Source organism: Canis lupus, chromosome 27 (genome assembly GCF_048164855.1).
Source record: "Canis lupus baileyi chromosome 27, mCanLup2.hap1, whole genome shotgun sequence".
In the NCBI taxonomy this organism is placed as follows: domain Eukaryota; kingdom Metazoa; phylum Chordata; class Mammalia; order Carnivora; family Canidae; genus Canis; species Canis lupus.
The window spans coordinates 36,865,933-36,888,869 of NC_132864.1; the positions used below are offsets into that span (position 1 = coordinate 36,865,933).

General features: G+C 44.6%; 1 protein-coding gene across 7 annotated transcripts in view; it reads right to left on the minus strand.

Annotated features, from left to right (window-relative positions):
• Nucleotides 1-22,471, minus strand: part of CABIN1 (calcineurin binding protein 1) — a 151,489-nt gene extending 129,018 nt beyond the window's left edge. For 2 of the 7 annotated variants that reach the window (XM_072803448.1, XM_072803443.1), the window contains exons 1-6: nt 22,391-22,471; nt 10,577-10,653; nt 9,968-10,060; nt 8,403-8,516; nt 5,104-5,238; nt 4,018-4,198 (exon numbers count right to left, since the gene is read on the minus strand). In XM_072803448.1, the coding sequence (XP_072659549.1) occupies nt 4,018-4,198; nt 5,104-5,238; nt 8,403-8,516; nt 9,968-10,060; nt 10,577-10,579 (526 nt within the window). In that variant the 5' untranslated portion in view covers nt 10,580-10,653; nt 22,391-22,471. The other 5 variants (XM_072803446.1, XM_072803444.1, XM_072803449.1 and 2 more) reach the window with 5 other exon arrangements.
• Nucleotides 22,472-22,937: the final 466 nt, after the last annotated feature.

Sequence of the window (22,937 nt, forward strand, 5' to 3'; positions counted from 1 at the left end):
GTAAACTGTTCTTACCAGAAAAAAATTATTGCCTAAAATTAAAGACATTTACGTCAACGAGCCTTTTCAAATCAATGATCTGGAAAACCTATGCCTTCTCCAGGAATTCTAGGAGTGTAGACAGTAATAGGCAAAGCAACACAGAAAAAAAAATGGGATAGCAAGGAGTCACGAAGCAGAGCTGCAATGTGAATTAGGAAAGCCTTTGGCATTTATAAATGGGAACAGCTTCTGATAGACATGACTGCTATAAGTCCCCAGCAGGCCCGGTGCCACCAGGACTAACCGATAAGCACACAGGGAAACAATACAGTAGAGCCAAGCATCAGCTCTGCTCTGACTGGGCACTGGGAACACTAGTGTGTCCTGCTCAGCTTCGCAGTCTGAGTGTAGATAGACTGCAGCTACTTTTATCAAGAATAACCAGACAGGGAATCTGGGTGGCCCAGTGGTTGGACGTCTGCCTTTGGCTTGGGGTGTGATCCTGGGGTCCCCGGATCAAGTCTCGCATCGGGCTCCCTGCAGAGATCCTGCTTCTCCCTCTACCTGTGCCTCTCTCTCTCTCTCTCTTTCTATGTCTATCATGAATAAATGAATAAAATCTTTAAAAAAAAATCTTAAAAAGAAAAAAGAATAACCAAAGGAGCCAGGGGTGAGGAGGAAGGAAAAGTAGAGATGTAGGCATGGAGGCCTTGAGAGACAAAAAGAAATGGTGTCCTAAAGTACCATGGAAGGAGAGAGCAGAGCCTGGTCCCAAAGCTCCACAGGTACCAACACTGCCCCCCCGCAAGGCACACGAAGGCTATTCAACCTGTGAACAGGAGGGGACTGGGTGCTCCCAGCACAGCCCAGCAAGCTGCTGACTGAACATCTGCACAGATGGCCCAGAGTTCCTGCTCCACACAAACAAGAACACAGTTTCTCTGGTACCACAGTGGGACATGAGAGTGGCCATCAGAAACACCCAGAGAAAAAACCAGGAGGCCTTGAGCATTTGATGATGCTGGCTCTCAGCAAGTGTTTTGGCTGCAGTAAAGCTCACCACATTAGCTGTACTATACCAGCACTCCAACAGAAGGAAGGAAGGCCTCAGAAGTCCCAAGCACCCTGCCTACTCATCTCAAGTGGATAAATGCCACTGGGAGTCAATTTAGCATGCTGCTTTTACTTTGGAGTCTTGTTTTGTTTTTTTAAGATTTAATTTATTCATTCATGAGAAACACAGAGAGAAAGGTAGAGACATGGGCAGAGGGCGAAGCAGGCTCCTCGTGGGGCCAAATGTGGGACTGGATCCCAGAACTCCGGGATCACACCCTGAGCCGAAGGCAGACCCTCAACCACTGAGCCACCTAGGCATCCCTACTTTGGAGTATAAATGAGTGTCAGGTCTGGGGTGCCTATGTGGCTGTCATTAAGTGTCTGATTCTTGATTTTGGCTCAGGTCTTGATCTCAGTTGTGAGTTCAAGCCTCAAGTTGGGCTCCACACTGGGTGTGAGTCTAGTTAAACATACACACACACACACACACACACGTACTGAAATCAATAAATGTGTGCCACGGGACACCTGGGTGACTCAGTCAGTCAGTTAAATGTCTGCCTTTGGCTCAGGAGATAATCCCAGGGTCCTGGGATCAAGCCCCATGTTTGGCTCTCTGCTCACTAGGGAGCCTGCTCTCTCTGCTTATGTCATTCTCTCTCTCTCTAATAAATTTAAAAATATAAATAAAAGAAAGAAAGAAAGAAAGAAAGAAAGAAAGAAAGAAAGAAAGAAAGAAGAAGAAGAAAGAAAGAAAGAAAGAAAGAAAGAAAGAAAGAAAGAAAGAAAGAAAGAAAGAAAGAAAGAAAAGAAAGAAAAGAAAGAAAAGAAAGAAAAGAAAGAAAAGAAAGAAAAGAAAGAAAAGAAAGAAAAGAAAGAAAAGAAAGAAAAGAAAGAAAGAAAGAAAGAAAGAAAGAAAGAAAGAAAGAAAGAAAGAAAGAAGAGTGAGTCAGGGTTCTCCAGACAGAGCAGCGTTCAGTCCCTCAGGCCTGTTTTCCCCCAAGGACTTAAGTTTACCAAGTACAACTTCTATCATGGGAGAGGGGTGCAAAGAACTAAACCAGGTAGCTGGGGAAAGGAAGGCAGGACAAAAGACTCTCCACCTCAAGTGACACCCAAGCTGTCGGAAAAGCTCCCCAAGAGGAGTCTAAACACCACTCGGGAGGAAAAGCTGTGGGAGTCCAAAGGGCACCTCACAAGCACTATCACATTTCTACTGGTGAGTGTGAAAACCAGGGTAAGCACTCCAGAACAAGTGCTATGTCCAGTGGAGGATGTACACCAGAACATTCACAGCAGTGTTATGCAAGAACTCAACTCTGGAAATGACCCAATCTGCAAGCACAGAATGGTCAAATTGTGTAGACACACATAACAGACAACACAGAATAAAGAGATCCCAGGGATTGCCTGGGTGCGTTCATGGACAGGAAAACCACAGCTGAGGGAGCCAGGCTGAGAAGAGTATACATCGCCAACTGATACCACCTAGAGGAGCCTCAACAAGAAGCAGAGCTCATCTCTGGTGACAAAAGGGAGAAATCAAGGTCACCTCCAGGGTGGTAATAACCAGAATGGGACCCAAAGCAGAGTGCCTTCTGGGGCTCTAGAAATGTTCTGCAACTTCACACATTTCACATATAAATATTGTGCACTTTACTCTGTGTGTGTGTGTGTGTGTGTGTATGTGTGTTACCTCAGTTAATGAGATTTAAAAAGTAGTTGTGGAGAACTGGAGGTGGGGAAGGGTGAGCAGGGCATAGTGTCTCTCAAAATGCTTCACACTATTTGTCTTTATAAAAGGGAAGGAGGGACTCCTGGGTGCTCAGCGGCTGAGCATCTGCCTTCAGCCCAGGGCATGATCCTGGAGTCCCAGGATCAAGTCCCACATCAGACTCCCTGCATGGAGCCTGTTTCTCCTCCCTTTGCCTGTGTCTCTGCCTCTCTCTGTCTCTCTCATGAATAAGTAAATAAAATCTTTAAACAAACAAATAAATAATAAAAAAGGGAAGGAAAACGTCTTCGCCAGTCTTCCAGGCCTAAACCTTGAAAGCAATATCAAGTGCTCACTGGTATGTCTGTCCTAAAAAGAGTAATGCGGCCCAAGCAGGTATAGAGCACCTTCACACACCAGACCAGCCTGCAGCATAGAGTCAGCTCACAGAGCCCTGGGCTCCCACTGCGCTCAGCACTGCTCCAAGTACTCCTGAAAAGCCTCCTTCTACCCTAGCCTCAGAGGACACCCAGAAGAGGCTGACTCCTAGAACACCTCATCAGTGCCTGCCTCAGGACAAGCCCATGCAAGGAACAAGTGTTCTCTGCAGAGCAGACCGCAAGGCTGGAGCTTAAGCAACTGGAGGGCAGACAGGGCTCCATCTAGCAGAAGTAGCCCTGCTGCTCTACAAAGGAACGGACTGCCTTAAGAGGTAGTGAGGTTTCCAGGGACGCTTGGGTGGCTCAGCGATTGAGTGTCTGCTTTTGGCTCAGGGCATGATCCCGGGATCCAGGATCAAGTCCCACATCGGGCTCCTTGTGGGGAGCCTGCTTCTCCCTCTGCCTATGTCTCTGCCTCTCTCTCTCTGTGCCTCTCATAAATAAATAAAATCCTTAAAAAAAAAAAAAAAAAAAGAGGTAGTGAGGTTCCCAACACCAGGAGTCAATCTGAAGCTGTTAGGTCATCTGTCAGCGAGTTATAGAAATAGGCTGGCACAGAATGGGACAGTGCAGGGAGAAAATGAGATAAGCAAAGGGAAAAACCACTCAGAGAACATGCTACCTATCACTATAATGCAGTCAAGAAATCTCAATTGAGTGAGAAAGACCCATGCAATAAAGCAGAAATGCAAAGTCATCTCCCTTCCCAACAATTGGGCAGAAAGCCCTTCAGTGTTAACCTGGTCTTCAACTTACCCAAGATGCCCTCCCTTCTCTGTCCCCAAAAACACAGCACATGGGAGAGAGTCATCAAACCTGACTCACTTGTGTAATCGCTGAGGGTGTACAGGACAGTGATGAGGTTGTCCAAGCAGGGCCAGTGGTCAGGATTGCACCTCAGGCCTTCCTCAAAAGCATGGCGAGCCAGGGGGACCCGGATGAGCCTCAGGGCGACATGTCCAATTTTGTACCAGAGGTTGACATCTGTGGAGTCCAGCATGACTGCCTGGAAGCAGCACAGAGGACACACGAGCTCAGTCAGCTGGCTCTCTTGCTGAGCCAGCATCCATGGTAAAAGGGCAAAGCATCAACCCAGCCACTCAAACCACCCAGAAAAATGGCAAACATAAGTTACATGAACCAATTTATCAAATTCAGAACATCTTTTTGACAGAATTTATTATTCTGAACATCTGTATTCCTTACATATTTGATAGATAAAGGAAGTGAAAGTACCATTAAAAGAAAATGGGATTTGTGGAATATTTTTGTGGTATTTAAATTTTTTTATTTAATTTTAAATTGTGGGATTCTAGAAAGATTATGGGATCTGGAGACAGACCTCAGTTCACATCCCTGCTCCTACACTGACTGGCAGTGAGATCCTGAGCCTCAGTCCCCTCATCTCTAAAATGAATATAAAGACACCTTTCCTGCAAGATGACATATGGTTAGTGCATGTGTGGAAAGCAGTTTGTGTGGTGTCTGGCATCTCAGAGGTGCCCAGAGAGACAGTGTGGGTAGCACAGAGATCATGGCAATACTGTTATGAGCAGGTACAGGGCCAGGGTCAGGCTGTGTTCTCAGTAGTTGTATACGTACCAATTCATTCATTTTTCACAACCACCCTCTTTCTTACTATGCCCACTATACTGGTGTAGACCTGGACCAGGAGCGAGTAAGCAACTCACCATGGCCACACATGCCCTGAGTAGCAAAAGACCAAGGCACATGCAGGCCCCTGCTCTCTTTGAACTCACTATTGTCAGCTGATAAGGGTCTCAGGAACCACAGCTTGGTGATGCGCCACTACAAATTCTTTCTTTTTTTTTTTTAAGCCAACAAGACCACAATCTCACCCCTCCACCAAAAGCTTTCAAAAACCCAAGCTAAGCATTGCAAAAATTGCACCTCCAAGTAGAATTCCATAGCTGTCTCCAGGTCTTCTCGCTGGGCTGCCAGCTGGGCCAAGTTCTTATATGTGGAATATTTCAACATCAGCCCAGGATGTTTCAACCCTTCTTTCTCATCACCAGATGAAACTGCCTGTGAACAAAAAAAGAGTTCAAGAGTGAATGACACCTAGGCCCTGAAGCCTTGGCAGGCAATGAGCAGGACAAATGGCTTCCTGGCTGGCCTCTACTGCAGGCCCTTGGTCCAGTCTGGTGCCACTCTCCATTAGAAAATGAAAGCACTATACTGGGATCCCTGGGTGGCACAGCGGTTTGGCGCCTGCCTTTGGCCCAGGGCGCGATCCTGGAGACCCAGGATCGAATCCCACATCAGGCTCCCGGTGCATGGAGCCTGCTTCTCCCTCTGCCTGTGTCTCTGCCTCTCTCTCTCTGTGACTATCATAAATAAATAAAAATTAAAAAAAAAAAAAAAAAAGAAAATGAAAGCACTATACGAGATGTTTTTGGAGGACCCCTCCAGCTCCAAGCAGACAGAGAAGGAAAGCTAGACCACCACAAGGTAGTTTATAGATAGTCTGGGCACCAAAAGAGACAGAGGGACCCCTCCTCATTGGTAAGGCCATGCCTGAAAGGTCAAGCCTAGAGCCCTCAGCTCCCCCAAAGCAGGGCTGAAGAGGGAGGACAGGGCATGAGAAGGCCACCTGGGGACAGTGGCAGGGTCTAGAGGTACGCAGACATCCAATTTATACATCTCTACACATTCTGTAGCAGGAAGAGCACCGGATTAGGAGTCAGGAGGCTGAGCTCCCAACTCTATAACTCATATGACTGTAAACAAGTTACTTTAACTAAAAAGTTAGTGCCCCAAGGACCTCTGCATTTTAAGGGCAGTAAATCCTACCTAAGTATCAAAAGTACAAGTAAGCCAAAAGAGCATAAAGATTATAAATATGTTTTCTATTAAAAGTTATTTCACTACAGCTTTTATGAAACCTCTTAGAAAACCCTACCACTTCTAAGACGCCACTGATGAGGAAAACTACTGCTCTAATCACAGGACAAAGTAAAACATTTTCTTTTTTTTAAAGACTTTATTTATTTATTCATGAAAGACACAGAGAGGGGGGAGGGGGCAGAGACTTAGGTAGAGTGAGAAGCAGGTTCCATGGAGGGAGCCTGATGTGGGACTCCATCCCAGAACTCCAGGTCCACACCCTGAGCTGAAGGCAGGCGCTTAACCACTGAGTCACCCAGGTGTCCCAGTAAAATATTTTCTAACAGAAAAGCTCAGTGGCACAAAGAAATTCTTTCCAGGGGTAGGTCCATATCTCAGCCTTGTCCTGGGACAGGTCACATTCACATGTCATTCTTCATGGTCAGAACAAGTAAGACCTGCGGACATGCAACCTTCAGGAAGTACCCCTTGATTAATCCAAGAAATCTATCCTAGAACTCTTAAGGAATCCCAACAAGAAGACTAAAAAGCTCAAATCAAACTTCATTCATTATCTTCGCCTGTTGTCTGGCTTATACTGCAGAAATATCCCCAACAACAGGCTGATCAAGGCTGGATACTAGGTACCTTCACCTCTCCAGGTAAGAACTATTCAAAAACTGGTGTGAACTCTTTAATAGAGGCCATGTGAGTCTACCTCAGAGACTAGCCAGTGTGTCCACACAAACAGCAGAAGCTCTCATAACTAACCTCCACCCAATCAGCTGTATTCAGCACCACTCTCCATACTCCTGACAGACACGCTGATGCCCATGGGAGATGACAGGCTCACCCCAACAAGCTTCCCCAATGAAGCTATCCACTTCTTAGAAGCCAGCTGTGTTCCAGGGCCTATTTATGCCAAGTGTTTGTGAGACTGCAACTACATAGTTTAGTTTAATATTATGGATACCGATGAGGATGAATGTGAAAAGAAACTTTTCTATACATTTTCTGTATGCTTCAACTGTTTACAATGACGTTTTACTTTTATAAGCCAAGGGGGGAGTACTACAGAAGTCTTCCAAGGCTAAAAGTGATACAGAGAGAGGTGGACACCCCTAGGACTACAAGGCTGACGCCCGACCATCACTCTTTTGACTTGGTGCTCTGCTCAGCCACTCACACCTCTGAGGACCACTCCACCATGGGCTGAGGGAAGATCTCCCTCCTAAAACACACGCAGCCCCTGGCCTGTGGCTGGAGCTCAGTAAAGTAGAAAAAAGTCTTTTTCATCTCTGGGCCCTCATTCACTTCCTACTAACAGGGGAGGGGCAGGTCACAATTCCCACAGCCCTCATTCCAAGACACTATAACCAGCACCAGAGAAACTTGACATCCAATTAGGAACACGAACACGAGTGAGAGAAGGGATGGACTCCTCATATTGACAGTGAGAACTAAGTTAAGTTAGCATTCTGCCTCATCTGTGGTGAAAACTATCCGGGGGCGGGGGGGGGGGGTGCTTCAGACACAAGTGTCTGCCTTCCTAGAGGAGGAGACTGCCCAACTGAAGGACCACATTCCAGAAAATGCCCATGGTTGGAGTCTGTCTGCTTCCTTATTGCATGTCTCTGTGTTTGGTGTCTGGGTACTTGAAAACAAAAGCCTTTCCTCCTAATGAAACATAATTCTTCCTAAATCAGTTTCAAGTTGAGACTCATTCTCAAACCACCAGGCAACACACATCTCCATGAGCCAGCCAACTCAGGTTTAACTCACTTGCCACTTGCATGGCCCCCATGCTAGATCACTGAGTCCTGCCCTGCCTGCCCCTCCCCACCATATCTGTGCCCTCAACATGGCTCTATGCTGCTCTCCCAGCCCCTTCCTCCAGCTATGTTTTTCAAAAGACCATGGAGCACCTACACAGGTTTCCTGAGCTCACGGGCTATCACCTAAACTGCATTTGCCAAAATGTGTTGCCAACAGGATCATTAAGTAACAGAAAACCATGGGTCCCAATCCTGGTTCTAATGCTTCACTAACTGGGTGGCTCTGAGCTATCAACACCTCACTAAGCCTCCATTTCCACAACTGTCAAATGGGGACAGTGACCCTCACCTTGTCATCAGAGTAGTTATAAAGAGAATGTAATGAAATACCCGACACAGAGCTCTTACTCTGCACCAAGAACCACTCTACCCGCTTCACTGGATTCATTCAACCCTCACAGTGACCCAATGAGGCTGACACTCTACAGGTGGGGACACTGAAGGGCAGAGAAGTAACATGTCCAAGGTCTCCCAGCCAAGAAGGAGAAGGCAGAGGGCAAGCCCGCCACCCAGCCTGTAATACCTCACCTCTCGCAGCAGGCGTGCCTCCAGGAGCTCATGGTAGGCTTTGGCTGACTCCTCAAACCGGTCGTGTTTCTGGAGATCCAAGGCCTTGTGATATAAGGCAAAAGCCTCTGCTTCCTATAAACCAAGAGAGAATATTATAAAGGTTTGTCTTTTTTTTTTAATTTTTATTCATTTATGATAGTCACACAGAGAGAGAGAGAGGCAGAGACACAGGCAGAGGGAGAAGCAGGCTCCATGCACCGGGAGCCCAACATGGGATTCGATCCCGGGTCTCCAGGATCGTGCCCTGGGCCAAAGGCAGGCGCTAAACCGCTGGGCCACCCAGGGATCCCAGTTTGTCTTTTTTTTAAGCCAAAAGTGTAATAGGAGCTATAGTTAAGGCCTGTAGAAGAAACAATCCTAAACATTCCAACCTCCCAGGAGCTCATCACTGGGAGAAGAACCCCTTGGAAGTCCCCCAACAAGACACGAGAAACACAGGCTCAACTAAGTCTAAGCAACAGCAAAAAACACACTGGTCCAGGGATACAGGGTCAGAGCAACAACAAGGTTATGAACCCACCTGGGCCCTTGCTGGGTAAAGCTAGGAGAGTGGCCAAACCAGCCAGAATAACCTGGATTCCTAGAGAATATGGATGGTTTCCATTGCTTTCTACCTGCCACTCTGCCCTAGCCTGATCATTGCCCAGGGAGAGTGACAACCTCCTTCAGGATGAAGGGGATACTGGGTAGGCTGAGCCCAACTGATATCCCCTTGAAGACGAGGGACAGCTGACAAGTCAGCTTTTGAGAGGGCTCCTGATTGCCTGGGTTTCTCCTGTGAAAGGGGAGGTACATGTTTATTCCAGGGAAAACAAAGACAGAAACAAGAAGCAAACCACTTCTATACTAAGGCAGGAAAGGTGGAAAGATGGATGGAGGGAAGGAAAGCCAGGCTGAAATTGAAGTGGTGCCAGGCCTCATGGTAGAGAGGAAAGACCAAGAATCTAGGGAACTGAAGTTGAATCTGGCCCCCCACTGATCTCAGTGAGACCCCATCAAGGGCCTTCTCACACTGGAAAACACCATCTACCACTACATTCTATAGTCCCTTAGGTATGCCAATCCCTGAAACATGCACAAAGAATGGACTGCATAGAAAGCTAGCCCTAGCTGGAGAAGTGGGCCCAGGGCCTCAACCAGCTCAAATGCTGCTCAGAGAATATGGAATTTCTCTTCAGTGTGACCACCTCCAAGAGAAGCAGGTAAAACATGAGATGAAGAACTATCTTTCAAAATGGAATTTTTGGGCAGCCCCGGTGGCGCAGTGGTTTAGCCCAGGGTGTGATCCTGGAGACCTGGGATCGAGTCCCATGTCAGGCTTCCTGCATGGAGCCTGCTTCTCCCTCTGCCTGTGTTTCTGCCTCTCTCTCTCTGTCTGAATAAATAAATAAAAAATCTTTAAAAAAAAATGGAATTTTTCCTGTGATATCGCAGTGAGTCCTATGAATACATTTAAAATAAGGTACCATCTACAGAAGTGAAAAGCAGAGTCTACCTGCAGAAGAAGACCATGGATTACATACCTGGGCCTCTTTGGTCTGAGTTTTGTGACTTTTAAAGCTTCCTTCATGATCATCCTCAACTGTAGAGCTGGCATTTAAGGCTGCAATTCGAATCTAAAAACAGGGATTTGAGGGAAGAAAAAAATTGCTTTTGAGATATCACTTGTCTCTTTAACAATCTACAACGAATACAATTCTGCTCCAGTGCATAACCTCTTATAGCTTGAACAGCTATGGCCTTCTCAGAATGTAATGAGCAATAAATGATCATCAAGGAAAAAAATAAGGACCAGAATATGTCCAGGAGGACCATAACAAGCTACTCGGGGAGCATGTCCTGGGTACTATCCATTGCAAAAGGAACACCCCAGCAATGCCAGAAACAATAGAAGACATTAGAACAACAGATTTCAACAAAACATGTTAACTTTATACCTTTCTTTCAACTACGAAGAGGCCCTGCAAGCCATTCCAAAAGAAGGCCAAACATCCTTACCCTCAATTGCTCCAACAGCTCTCCCAGGAGGAAGGCTGCCCCATACGGAGTGTCACCCAGGAAAATGCCCCTTGTCCCCAGGAGAAAAGGTACAAAAGAATACTAACAGCAAATATGCAAACACCAGTCCTTACCATACTCAGAGAGCTTCAGCGCTGCCACTGTGCACCACTTCCCATCACTGGTGGGGGCTGTGCCAGTCCACAATCTCCTAGAGAGGAAACAGGAGAGACTAAGAGAGGGCTCAGGAAAAGACAGGAATACCATAGTTTCAGGGGCCCACCACAAAGCAGCCCCAAATCCAGGGGCATACCCAGCTCTAAGTGCACAGGCTGGCAAGCAACAGCCTCAGATTGGTTGTGTTGAGATCTATCACCCAGGTCCCATGGCCAGAGCCTCTGCCCTAGCCAGGCAAGACACCAGACACTGGGGACACAGTAGACTGAGACCAACTCCTGCTCTCAGGGCTCACTGCTCAGCAGAGGAAAGAGACCTATAAACAGGTTTTTTTCTTTTTTTCTTTTTCAATAATTGAATGAAATGAAGAGAAACCAAGGCAACATCTACGGGTGGAAAATAATTCACACGAAGGGATCCTGGACAGTGAGGGAGGCAGCACTTGTGGTAAGCCCTAAGGAACAGACAACAGTAGGGGGTGGTGAAACAAAGGGGGGGGGGGTGAGCTGTGGTGTGATGGGGAAATGTAGACACACTTGGGTGCCAACACAGCCCACGGCCAGGCCTTAGAACAGAGATGGATATGGAGGATGGAAGAGTGCCATGCCAGGGAACTGGGAACTTCAACCTGCAGACAACAGGGGACCCACTGAGAGTTTTGGGGAAAACAAAATTTTAGAAATATAAAGAAAAAATATTAGAGGTAGGCAGACCAGTTTGAAGTCTGCAAAAAAAAAGATAGGATTGGTGAGAATGTGTGGAAAAATTAGAATCTCATACATTACTGACAGAAAGCTAAAGTGTGCAGCTTCCGTGGAAACCAGTTTGGTAGTTGCTCCAAATGTTAAACACGGAGTTACCGTATGACCCAGAAATTCCACTCCTAGATATCTAGCCAAGAGAAATGAAAACATATGTCCATACCCAACCTGGTTCACGACTGATCATGGCACCACTATATATAACAGCTTCGAGGTAGAAACAACCCAAATGTCTGCCAAGTGATGAATGAATAAATAAAATAAATGGATAAATAAAATGTGGCATGTTGATACAATGGATTATTCTTCAATCATAAAGTACTGACACATGCTACAACATGGATGAACCTCGATGCTAAATGAAAGAAGCCAGTCACAAAAGGCCACATATTGTCTGATTCTATTTATATGCAATGTCCAGAATAGTCAAATCTACAGAAACAGAAAGTAGATAGTGGACTGTGGGAAAGGGTCAAATGGTGAATGACTACTAATAGGAACAGGGTTTCTTTCCAGGGTGATGATAATGTTCTAAAATTGGTTGTGGTAATAATTCCACACCTCTGTGAATACAATGAAAACCACTGACTTACACACCCCACATAGGTGAACTATATGGTATGTGAATTACATGCTGTTACTAAACAAAGAGGTAACAGGAACCTGGATGGGGCAGTGGACACAAGGGACACACTACAGGGGGTAGACTCACAGGACTCTGCACCTAGGAGGCTAGAGGGAGCAGAGGGATTCTAGATAACACCAAGGGTTTTGGCCTAAGGGGTCAGGACAGGGGTGGGGGGCACCCCTCAAACAAGCCAGGTAGTGCAGGAAGAGGAGTCCGAAAAAGTCCCATCAGAGAGGCCAGCAGAAGGCCCTGGAAGGGCCAAGCAAGCAGAGGGAGTGAGCCTGGGCCTACAGACTGAATGCATGCTCCACCCAGATAACATGAATTGACTGCTACTATTGCCAATAGCACTGTGGCAATCATTTCTAGCATGGCTTCCACCGTGGTCTGTGAGTTCTCTCAGGGTTCTTACAAGAAAGGAAGTAGTCTTTTCACAAACAAGGAAGACTCAAACCTCCCCTGAGCTAATAGCTATTTTATCTCCTATGTTCTACATTTGGGAAAAAAGAATGCTGCTCGGTCTGGAGCTATGCCATGATGGACACTTTGATCATCATACAATATGAAAAAGAGAGAGAGAGAGAAGTAGAAACTATACGATTAAAACTGCATCTAGGGACACCTGGATGGCTCAGTGGATGAGTGTCTGCCTTCAGCTCAGGGCATGATCCCCAGGTCCTGGGGTTGAGTCCAGCATCAGGTTCCCCATGCCTGCTTCTCCCTCTGCCTAGGTCTCTGCTTCTCTCTGTGTGTCTCTCATGAATAAATAAATAAAATATTTTATAAAAATTAACTAAATAAATAAAATCATGAGAAGATACTACTATATACCTATTAGAATGGCCACCTTTTTAAAAAAACTGACAATGCCAAGTCCTGGTAAGGATACAGAGCAACTGAAATTCACAGTGCTGATAGGAATACAAAACAGTACCACCATGGTGGAAAATAGTTTCTTATAAAGTTAAGCACACATTTACCATATGATACAGCAATCTCATCCCAGCTACTTATCCTAGAGAAATGTTCATACAAAGCTTGTATGTAAAAGTTTAAAGGTGCTCCATTCAAATTACCAAAAATATTCTTCAACAGCTAAACAGATAAACTGTTGTGATATATCACAAGAGAATACTGCTCAGTAAGAATACTACTTATACAATAGAATAATACTGCCCCTTAAAAGGAACAAACAACTGATGCATGTAACAACTTGGATGAATCTCAAAGCCATTATGTTTTTTTAAGATTTTATTTATTTATTCATGAGAGACACACACACAGAGAGAGAGAGGTAGAGACACAGGCAGAAGGAGAAGCAGGCTCCATGCAGGGAGCCCGACGTGGGACTCGATCCTGGGTCTCCAGGATCACGCCCTGGACTGAAGGCGGCCCTAAAACGCTGAGCCACGCGGGCTACCCTCAAAGCCATTATGTTGAGTGAAAGTTGACAGTCTTAGAGCACCTGGGTGGCTCAGTTGGCTTCAGCTCAGGTCATGATCCAGGGCCTAGGATCCAGCCCTATATCCGGCTCCAGTCTCAGCACTGAGTCTACTTGAGATTGTCTTTCTCCCTCTGCCCTTCCCCACCACTCACATGTGCGCATGCACTCTCTCTTAAAATTAAGATCTTAAAAAAAAAAAAAAAAAAGAATATACACCAAATAATACAGCAACAAACTCTATGAAACAAAAAACATAGGAGATGCAAGGACACATAAATAAAAACACACTAATAAGAGACTTTCATTCACCACTGTCAGTGTAAGACAGGTCAAATAGAGAAAAAAATAAGGACACAGAAGATCAAAACAACAAAATGATTATAGAACTTACAGATGCATACCACTCTATACTCTGCTAATAAGAGACCACATATGCTCCAGCACTCACAGCATATTCACAAAACAAATGCAAATATTAAGTCACAGAGAAAACATCTTCTATAAATATGTGTTAAAAAAAAACCTCTGATCACAATACATTAAAACTACAATTTACTAACACTACCACCACCATCAACGACAGAAGACAGATCCTTCTATTTAAAAATTTAAGCACCTCCTATTAAACAACTGGGTGAGGGATCCCTGGGTGGCGCAGCGGTTTAGCGCCTGCCTTTGGACCAGGGCGCGATCCTGGAGACCCAGGATTGAATCCCACGTCAGGCTCCCGGCATGGAGCCTGCTTTTCCCTCTGCCTATGTCTCTGCCTCTCTCTCTCTCTCTCTGTGTGTGTGACTATCATAAATAAATAAAAAATTAAAAAAAAAAATAAACAACTGGGTGAAAGGAAATGCAGCTAAAATTGGAGAAATGTAAAGAAATACTAACAATGAAAACATAAGCACTTGTATGTGTGAAAACACAACAAAAATCACCGGGTGGGGGGGCACTGTAGGATTATCTCCATAGAAGAAAAAGCCTCTGACAAAATTTAACACTCCCTTGTGATAAAAAGCACTAGGAAAATAGGAATTAAATAATCCTTTCTTACATACCTTAGTTCTAAAACCAAAATCTTATTTAATAGAGAAACACTAGAGGCATTTCCATTAATATCAGGAACAAAGCAAGGATGCTCATTATATCTGTTACTATCCACCACTGTACTTATTAGCGTATTAGCAATGCCAATAGAAAAGGGAAACCAATTAGAGGTATAAGAATGAATAAAGAAGTAAAACAATCATTAATTTCAGACAATATAACAGAATATCTGGAAAACCCCCTAAATCAATGATGAAACTTAAAAGGCCTCAATGAAGTAGATGATATAATATTAATACACAAAAGTCAATAGCATTCATAAAAACAAAAAATAAACAGAAGAAATTATGATAGAGAAAAATCCTGTTTGTAATAGCAACAAAGATGCTTAAATATTTAAAAATTAAACTTAAAAATTAAGTTAACAAGGGATGCCTGGGTGGCTCAGCGGTTGAGCATCTGCCTTCAGTTCAGGGCGTGATCCCACAGTCCTGGGATCGAGTCCTGCATCAGGCTCCTCACAGGGAGTCTGCTTCTCCCTCTGCCTATGTCTCTGCCTCTCTCTGTGTGTTTCTCATGAATAAACAAATAAAATATTTTTAAAAATGTAAAAATAGTTGCTGGGAAAAATTGGTAGCCATTTGGTAAAGGTAAAATTTGACCCTTACCTCACACCACATATATACATAAACTCCAAATGGATTCAGGATCTAAATGAAAACAAAAGGAACCAGACAAATACTAGAAGAAAACACAGATAAATTCCTCTTTAACCTTGTATATGGAAAGGCTTTCTCACAATGATTTAAAATCCAGAGGCAGTAAATTAATAATAATAATATTAATAATAAACTTAACATAAAAATGTTTTAAATTTTGCAGAACAAAAAATTCAGCACAAGCAACAAAAGTAAAAATAAACAAATGGGACTGCATCAAACTAAAAAGCTTCTGCTCTTGGGACACCTGGGTGGCTCAGCAGTTGAACATGGGCCTTTGGCTCAGAGTGTGATCCCGGGGTCCAGGGATCAAGTCCCGCATCGGGCTCCCTGCAAGGAGCATGCTTCTCCCTGTGCCTATGTCTCTGCCTCTTTTTCTGTGTCTCTCATGAATAAATAAATAAATCTTAAAAAAAATAAAAATAAAAAGCTCTGCATAGGAAAAGAAATAATCAACAGAATGAAAAGACCACTTACAGAATAGGAAAAATATTTGCAAACCATATATCTGATTAGGGTTTATAACTAAAATATATAAAGAACTCATAAAATTCAATAGCAGAAAAAAATAAAATAAAAAAATCCAATTAAAAATGGGGAAAGCACCTGACTAGACATTTTTCCAAAGAAAATAAAATAATGGCCAACAAGTCCATGAAAAGGTACTCATCACTAATTATAAGAGAAATACAAATCAAAGCCACAGTGAGTTCACCTCACAAACCTATTAGAATGGCTATCACCAAAAAGTTAAAGAGATAACAAATGCTGGTAAGAATGTGGAGAAAAGGGACCCCTTATATTGTTGGTAGGACTATAAATTGTTACCCCCTCTGGAAAATAATGGAGGTTCCTCAAAAAATAGAACCACTATATGATCCAGCAATTCCACTTCTGGGAATGCATCTGAAGGAAATGGAAACATGTCTGAGAGAGATCTGCACACCCATGTCTTTAGCAGCATTGTTTACAAATAGCTGAGACATGGAAACAATGTAAGCATCCACCTAGAATGAAAAAAGAAGTGACACACACACACACACACACACACACATGAATATTATTCAGCCATGGAGAAAAGATGGAAATCCTGCCATTTGTGACAAAATAGAAGGAACTTTAGAGCATTATGCGAAGTGAAATAAGTTACACAGAGAAAGACAAATACTATATGATCTCGCTTATACAGCAATCTAAAAAAAAAATAAAAATAAAAATAAATAAAAATAAAATAACCGAAATTCATAGAAGAGATCAGATTTGTGGTTACCAGAGGCAGGAGGTGGGGAAAGGGGTCAGGAGAGAGAATTGGATGAATGTGGCCAAAAGGTACAAACTTCCAGTTGTAACTAAGTACCAAGGATATAATATATATGATAACTATAGTTAACACTACTATATGGTATATTTGAAAGTAAAAGCTCCTAAGAGTTCTAATCATAAAGGAAAAACATTTTTTTCTTTGTATCTATATGAGATGAGATGACAGATATTACCAAAACTAATTGTGGTAATCATTTTACAACACATGTAAGCAGTCATTATGCTGTATACCTAAAACTTGTATAGTGCTATGTCAATTACACCTCAACAAAATTGAAAAAAAATTAATTAGAAAAGTTTTCAATAACAAAAAGTTAAAAGTCAATTGATAAATTGAGAGAAAAAAATTTGCAACATATATTGTAGACAAACACATAAAAAGCTCTTAAAAACTAAGGGACAGCACTAGTCACAACAGCCAAAAAGTAGAAGCAACCCAAGTAAGTGCCCATTCACAGATGACTGAATAAACAAGGGGCTTCTGGATGGCTCATTTAGTTACAAATCTCTCTTTTTTTTTTTTTAATTTTTATTTATTTATGATAGTCACAGAGAGAGAGAGAGGCAGAGACACAGGCAGAGGGAGAAGCAGGCTCCATGCACCGGGAGCCCGATGTGGGATTCGATCCCAGGTCTCCAGGATCGCGCCCTGGGCCAAAGGCAGGCACCAAACCGCTGCGCCACCCAGGGATCCCCAAATCTGACTCTTGATCTGAGCTCAGGTCTTGATCTCAATCAAGGTCATGAATTCAAGCCCCACACTGGGCTCCACACTAGGCGTGGAGCTTACTTCTTAAAAAATTTTGGTATATACATACAATGAAATATATTCAGCCTTAAAGAGGAAGGACATTCTGACACATGTATGAACCTTGAAGATATGCTAAGTGAAATAAGCCAGCAGAGAATGACAGTGTATGATTCCACTTATGTGAGGTACCTAAAGTAGTTAAATTCATAGAGACAGAAAGTAAAATGGTAGTTGCCAAGGACTGGGGGGAAGGGAAGGATAGGGAGTGTTTAATAGGTACAGAGTTTTAGTATGGGAAAATGTAAATAAAAGTTCTGGAGATGTATGGTGCTGATGGCTGCACAACAGTGTGGATGTACTTAATGCCATGGAACTGTACACTTAAAAATAGTTTAGGGACACCTAGGTGGCTCAGAGGGTCAACTGTCTGCCTTCAGCTCAGGTCATTGGTCCTAGGATCCAGCCCCAAGCAGGCCTCCCTGCTCAACAGGAGTCTGTTTCTCCCCCTCTATCTGTCCCTCTCCCAAATCATGCTCTGTCTCTCTCTCAAATAAAATCTTTTTTAAAAAATTTGTTTAGGGATCCCTGGGTGGCTCAGAGGTTTAGCACCTGCCTTCGGCCCAGGGCATGATCCTGGAGACCCGGGATCAAGTCCCGCATCAGGCTCCTTGCATGGGGCCTGCTTCTCCCTCTGCCTGGGTCTCTGCCTCTCTCTCCCTCTCTCTGTGTCTCTCATGAATGAATAAAATCTTAAAAAAACAAAATTCTTTTAAACGTTACATTTCACATTCATTAAGTATATTATACCATAAGCCAAGGGGGAAAAAAAAACTGATAGGAAAATAGGGAAAATATGCGAATAAATAATTCACTCAGACATACAACTGGCTCGCAAACATGAAAAAATTTTCATACTCACTCATAATTAGAGAAATGCAAATTAAAGCACTGAGACACTATTTTTATCACACTATCACTATCGCACTGGAAAAATTAACAGCACGTTCTGTTGGAGGTGGCCAGGAAACAGGCACTATTTTCATACATTGCTGATGGGAATGCAAACTGGCACCACCACTCTGGAGGGGAATTTGACAACAGCTAAGAAAATTACAAATGCCCTCACCATTCAACCCAGCAATTCTACTTCTAGGAATCAATCCTAAAGATGCACCTCCAACAATATGAAATACATACATACAGGGTTATTCATTCCAGCATTGTTTGTCATTTCAAGAGACTGGAAACAACCTAAATAGTTTTGGATAAATAAAATGTGATGTATTCATAAAACAGAATATCATTCAGCCATAAAAAGTTAATGAACTATTGACAATAGGATGAACCATGAAAACATTATGCTAAGTGAAAGAAATCAGTCACAGACCACATACTGCATGATCCCATTTATATGAACTGTCCAGAATAGGCAAATCTATATAGACAGAAATTACTAGTGACTGCCTAGGGCTAAGGGAGGAGGCAATGAGAAGTGACTATTAATAGGTACAGAGTTTCTTTCTGGGGTGATAAAAATGTTCTAAAATTGATTGTGGTGACACACAACTCTATGAATATTAAAAACCACTGTATTGTATGTACATTTTATCCCAATGAATAGGCAAATTGTGTATGAATTGTTTCAATAAAACTTTTTAAAAATGAGTAAGATTTCTATGAACACAAAGGGTGATTTTCAAGACATTGTTAATTGAATAAAGCTAACACAATTATCTATAGCATGCTATCTCTCATATACAAAAGAAGCGGATATGAACACCTGTTCATCTGTGCAAAAGAAAGGATAATCCAGACACCAAAGAGATCAGTTAGCTGCAGGGGATGAGTGGAAAAGGGGTGAAAGGTAGGGGAGAACAGGAACAAGATGGTGGGGGGGGGGGGCGGGAGAAGTGACACTTCCCTGAGTATACCTTTGTTACAGTTCTTACTCTTATAACCACAGTCATGCTTCCTACTTGAAAAATAATTAAAACCAACTAAGATCTAGGTGGAACCCAAAATAGAACATAAATGTCAATAGTGAACATACTGTTACAAATACATGACCACATCGAAGGGCATGCGGAAGAAAAGAACTAATTTAAGTAACTGTGGAGAATAGTATCTTGATTGGATATTGTAAGGCTAAAGATAAGAACTGCGATTCAAGATTTGGGGCAGAGAGAACACAATATGAGCCTGTAACATCTGGAGGTGCCAGAAAATAAATAAATGCTCCCCAAAATTCTGAAGATTTGTTGAGAAGGCACAGCAGCTAACCTGAAGGAGATCCTGAACAAGCAAAGTCAGAACGGTGTACAACAAAATGATGGTAACATTAGACTTTTTTTTATTAGATTTTAACCAATGGAATAAAATGAATACCCCTGGGGCCCATACTAATGAGAGAAGGGATAGCTCTCCCTTTAATTGAATTTGAATTAATAAATGTAGAAGGGAAGAGAGTAATAGATCATTACCTTTAGGCACACACCACAGGGACCCACAAATGGATCCTAACTATGGTCAGTGGGCATAAATTTGTGAAAACCAGAATTCCCATCCTTCCAAAGTATTTCACCCAAGATACCTACTAACTGGACAGGGAAAGTTAGTAACTCTATAGGAACTTTTCAGTTGGCAGACACTAAACCAAGCAATCAAGATAAATATCACCAGTTATAAGACACATCAGCATCTTGAACTCCTTGGTATAATGCACTAAGGACAACACAATGTTTGTGTTATTGTGGCCCAAAACGCATAACTTCACATGAATCATGAGAAAACATTAGACAAATCCAAGTTGAGGGATATTAGACTGATATCTGATTACTGACGAGTACTCTTGAAAAATATCAAGACTAAGACAACACTAAGTAATCATTAAGGACTAAGGGACTGGGATGCAATGCCTTAATGACTCAGTGGTTGAGCGGCTGCCTTCAGCTCAGGCCATGATCCCAGGGTCCTGGAATCGAGTCCCGCATCGGACTCCCCACAGGGAGCCTGCTTCTCCTTTTTTTAAGATTTTACTTATTTATTCATAGACACAGAGAGAGAGGCAGAGACACAGGCAGAGGGAGAGGGAGAAGCAGGCTCTGTGCGGTGAGCCCGATGTGGGACTTGATCCCGGGTTTCCAGGATCACACCTCAGGCTGCGGGCGGCGCCAAACCCCTGCGCCACCAGGGCTGCCCCCTGCTTCTCCTTCTGCAGAAGTCTTTTGTGTCTCTCTCTGTGTCTCTCACGAATAAAGAAAGAAAATCGTTAAAAAAAAATAAAAAAGGACTAAGGAGACTAAGGAGCAAGAACTATTGAATAAAGAAAGGAAGAAAGAAAATATCTATTCTTTTCTCAGACTCCCAGCCCAGCAATCATATTATCCCAGAATAGCATATTTAGGAATTTAACCTCACAAATTTCCAAACTCGTTAGGCCATGGTTTCCACAGCCTTAAGAACATATGGTAAAGAAGAGCACACACTGAGTAACTCAGCACCCTGACCCAGTCAGTGATAAAAGGTGGTATTTCCTGACATGCTCTGGTCTGGGAGTCAGGAAGCCTAGATCTTAGGCTATGCTGTGGCTCTTCTTGGCTGTGTCATCAGCTTGGCCTAAGAGACCCCTCTTTGATTCTCAGTTTCCTCTACCCGATGAGGTTTTGGGCTAGACTAGGGGTCTGCAAGCTAACCTGCCTTGGAGCAAAGAATGGTTCTGACATTTTTAAATGGATGAAAAAATTTGTGACACACGAAAATCATATAAAAATTACATAAGATTCAAATTTTAGTGTCCATAAATAAAATTGTATTGGAACACTGCCACTCGTTTACCTATTGTCTCTGCCTGTATCCACTGTACGATGCCAGAACGGAGTAGACAAAGTAGGCCTCCTAAGCCTAAAATACTATTATAAATGTTTATTACATTCACAGCATACTCTGATATATAATTCTATTAATATTACAAATATTACTGCACTTACAACATAAGTCTGCCGACCTCTGAAGGAGACCACTCAAAGCATGTTTCAGGTTTTTCGTTTTTGTTTTTTTCTTAAAATTTTATTTTATTCATGAGAGACACACAGAGAGAGAGAGAGAGGCAGAGGACGTAGGCAAAGGAAGAAGCAGGCTCCACGCAGGGAGCCCCATGCGGGACTCGATCCCAGGACCCGGGTTCACAACCTGAGCTGAGAAGGCAGATGTTCCAGCGCTGAGCCACTCAGGCGTCCCAGATTTTTTCGTTGTAACCACAGTTATGAATCCCATGCAACGAATTTTAGCTGCGTGAAACCCCAAGTCCCATAGTTAAGACCCATAAACCCACAGTAAGCCAGGCCCCAAAGAATTAAGTGACTCCGAAGTCACTTGTGCGGACACCTGAGTGTGTCAGTAGGCTGTGTGTAGCTGGGGTCCTCCTCCTCCTCCTCCTAGGAAGCAGCGCAGTCAAGATTTTCAGTCTAGGGGCGCCTGGCGGGCTGAGTCCTTAGGGCATGCAACTCTTGACCTCCTGGTGATAGGTTCAAGCCCCACAGGGGGTGCAGCGATTACTCAAAAATAAAATCTTTAACATTTATGTTTTTCTTTCAGTCTAGACTTGGGCTGGTCCACTAGTTGGTCGGCTGACTCTGGACAAGACCCTTCACCGCGCGAGGGCCTCCGTTTCCAGCCGTGTACACGGCGCTACGGGCAGCAGCAGCACTCACCTCTCGGGGCTGCTGTGAAGGTGAAGTCAAAGGACGCAAGCCAAGGGGCGAGCCCCGGGCTCAGCGCCGGGCAGACGCGCCGTCAATGGTGGCTCCCGCTGCCGTAGCCGAGAACCGCTCCCGACGCTGGAGCCCGGCCTCGGCACCCCAGGGTGACGGCCAGGGCGGGGAGGAGGCCCGGCCAGGCCGCTACCGCCCTCCGGCCTCGGTTTCCCCGAATGGGACACTCAGGCTACCGGGGGCGCCCCTCTGCCCCCCCGCTCCCGCGTCCACACCGGCCTCGGCCCGGCGCCCGCTGCCCCCCAGGCCCGCGCCCCTTCTCCCGCCCCCCGTTCAGCAGAGCCGCGCCCCCTCCCGGGGGAGGCCCCCGAGCCCGCCACCCGGGAACTCACCGGGCGTCTCCAAGGCAACGGCCTGCCCGCCTCGACCCCCGCGCCGGCCGGCTGCGCGCCTGACAATAAGGCGCGCTCCCATTGGCTCCGGTGCCGGCTCCGCTGGCCAATCAGCGAGGGCGCACGCGCCGCCCGGCGAGCGAGCTCCCCTGGCCCTCGCGGGCTGCGAGCGGCGGGCGCGCGAGTGTCCCCCTCCGGCTGCTTGCTGCGGGCGCGCCCCGACGACGTGGGTCGGGCTTCCCTGCTCCGCCGCTTGTAACACCTGGGAAACGCGGAGCTCGGCGCCTGGCCCTGAGCAGCCGCTAAAGGACGGTTTGCTACAACCTGGGGCAGGTGCTCGGAAGGCAGGGGACACTTGGGGACGCTTAGCGGGAACCGGGGGAGGAGGGGCGTTCCCCCTTATATATCCCGAGCCTCGCCTCGTTCTGAAAACGATTTGAAGCCCGAAAGGTACGGATACAATCAGCCATTGAGACCAAGATAAAGGGCAGCCCGGGTGGCTCGGGGTTTAGCGCCGCCTTCAGCCCAGGGTGTGACCCTGGAGACC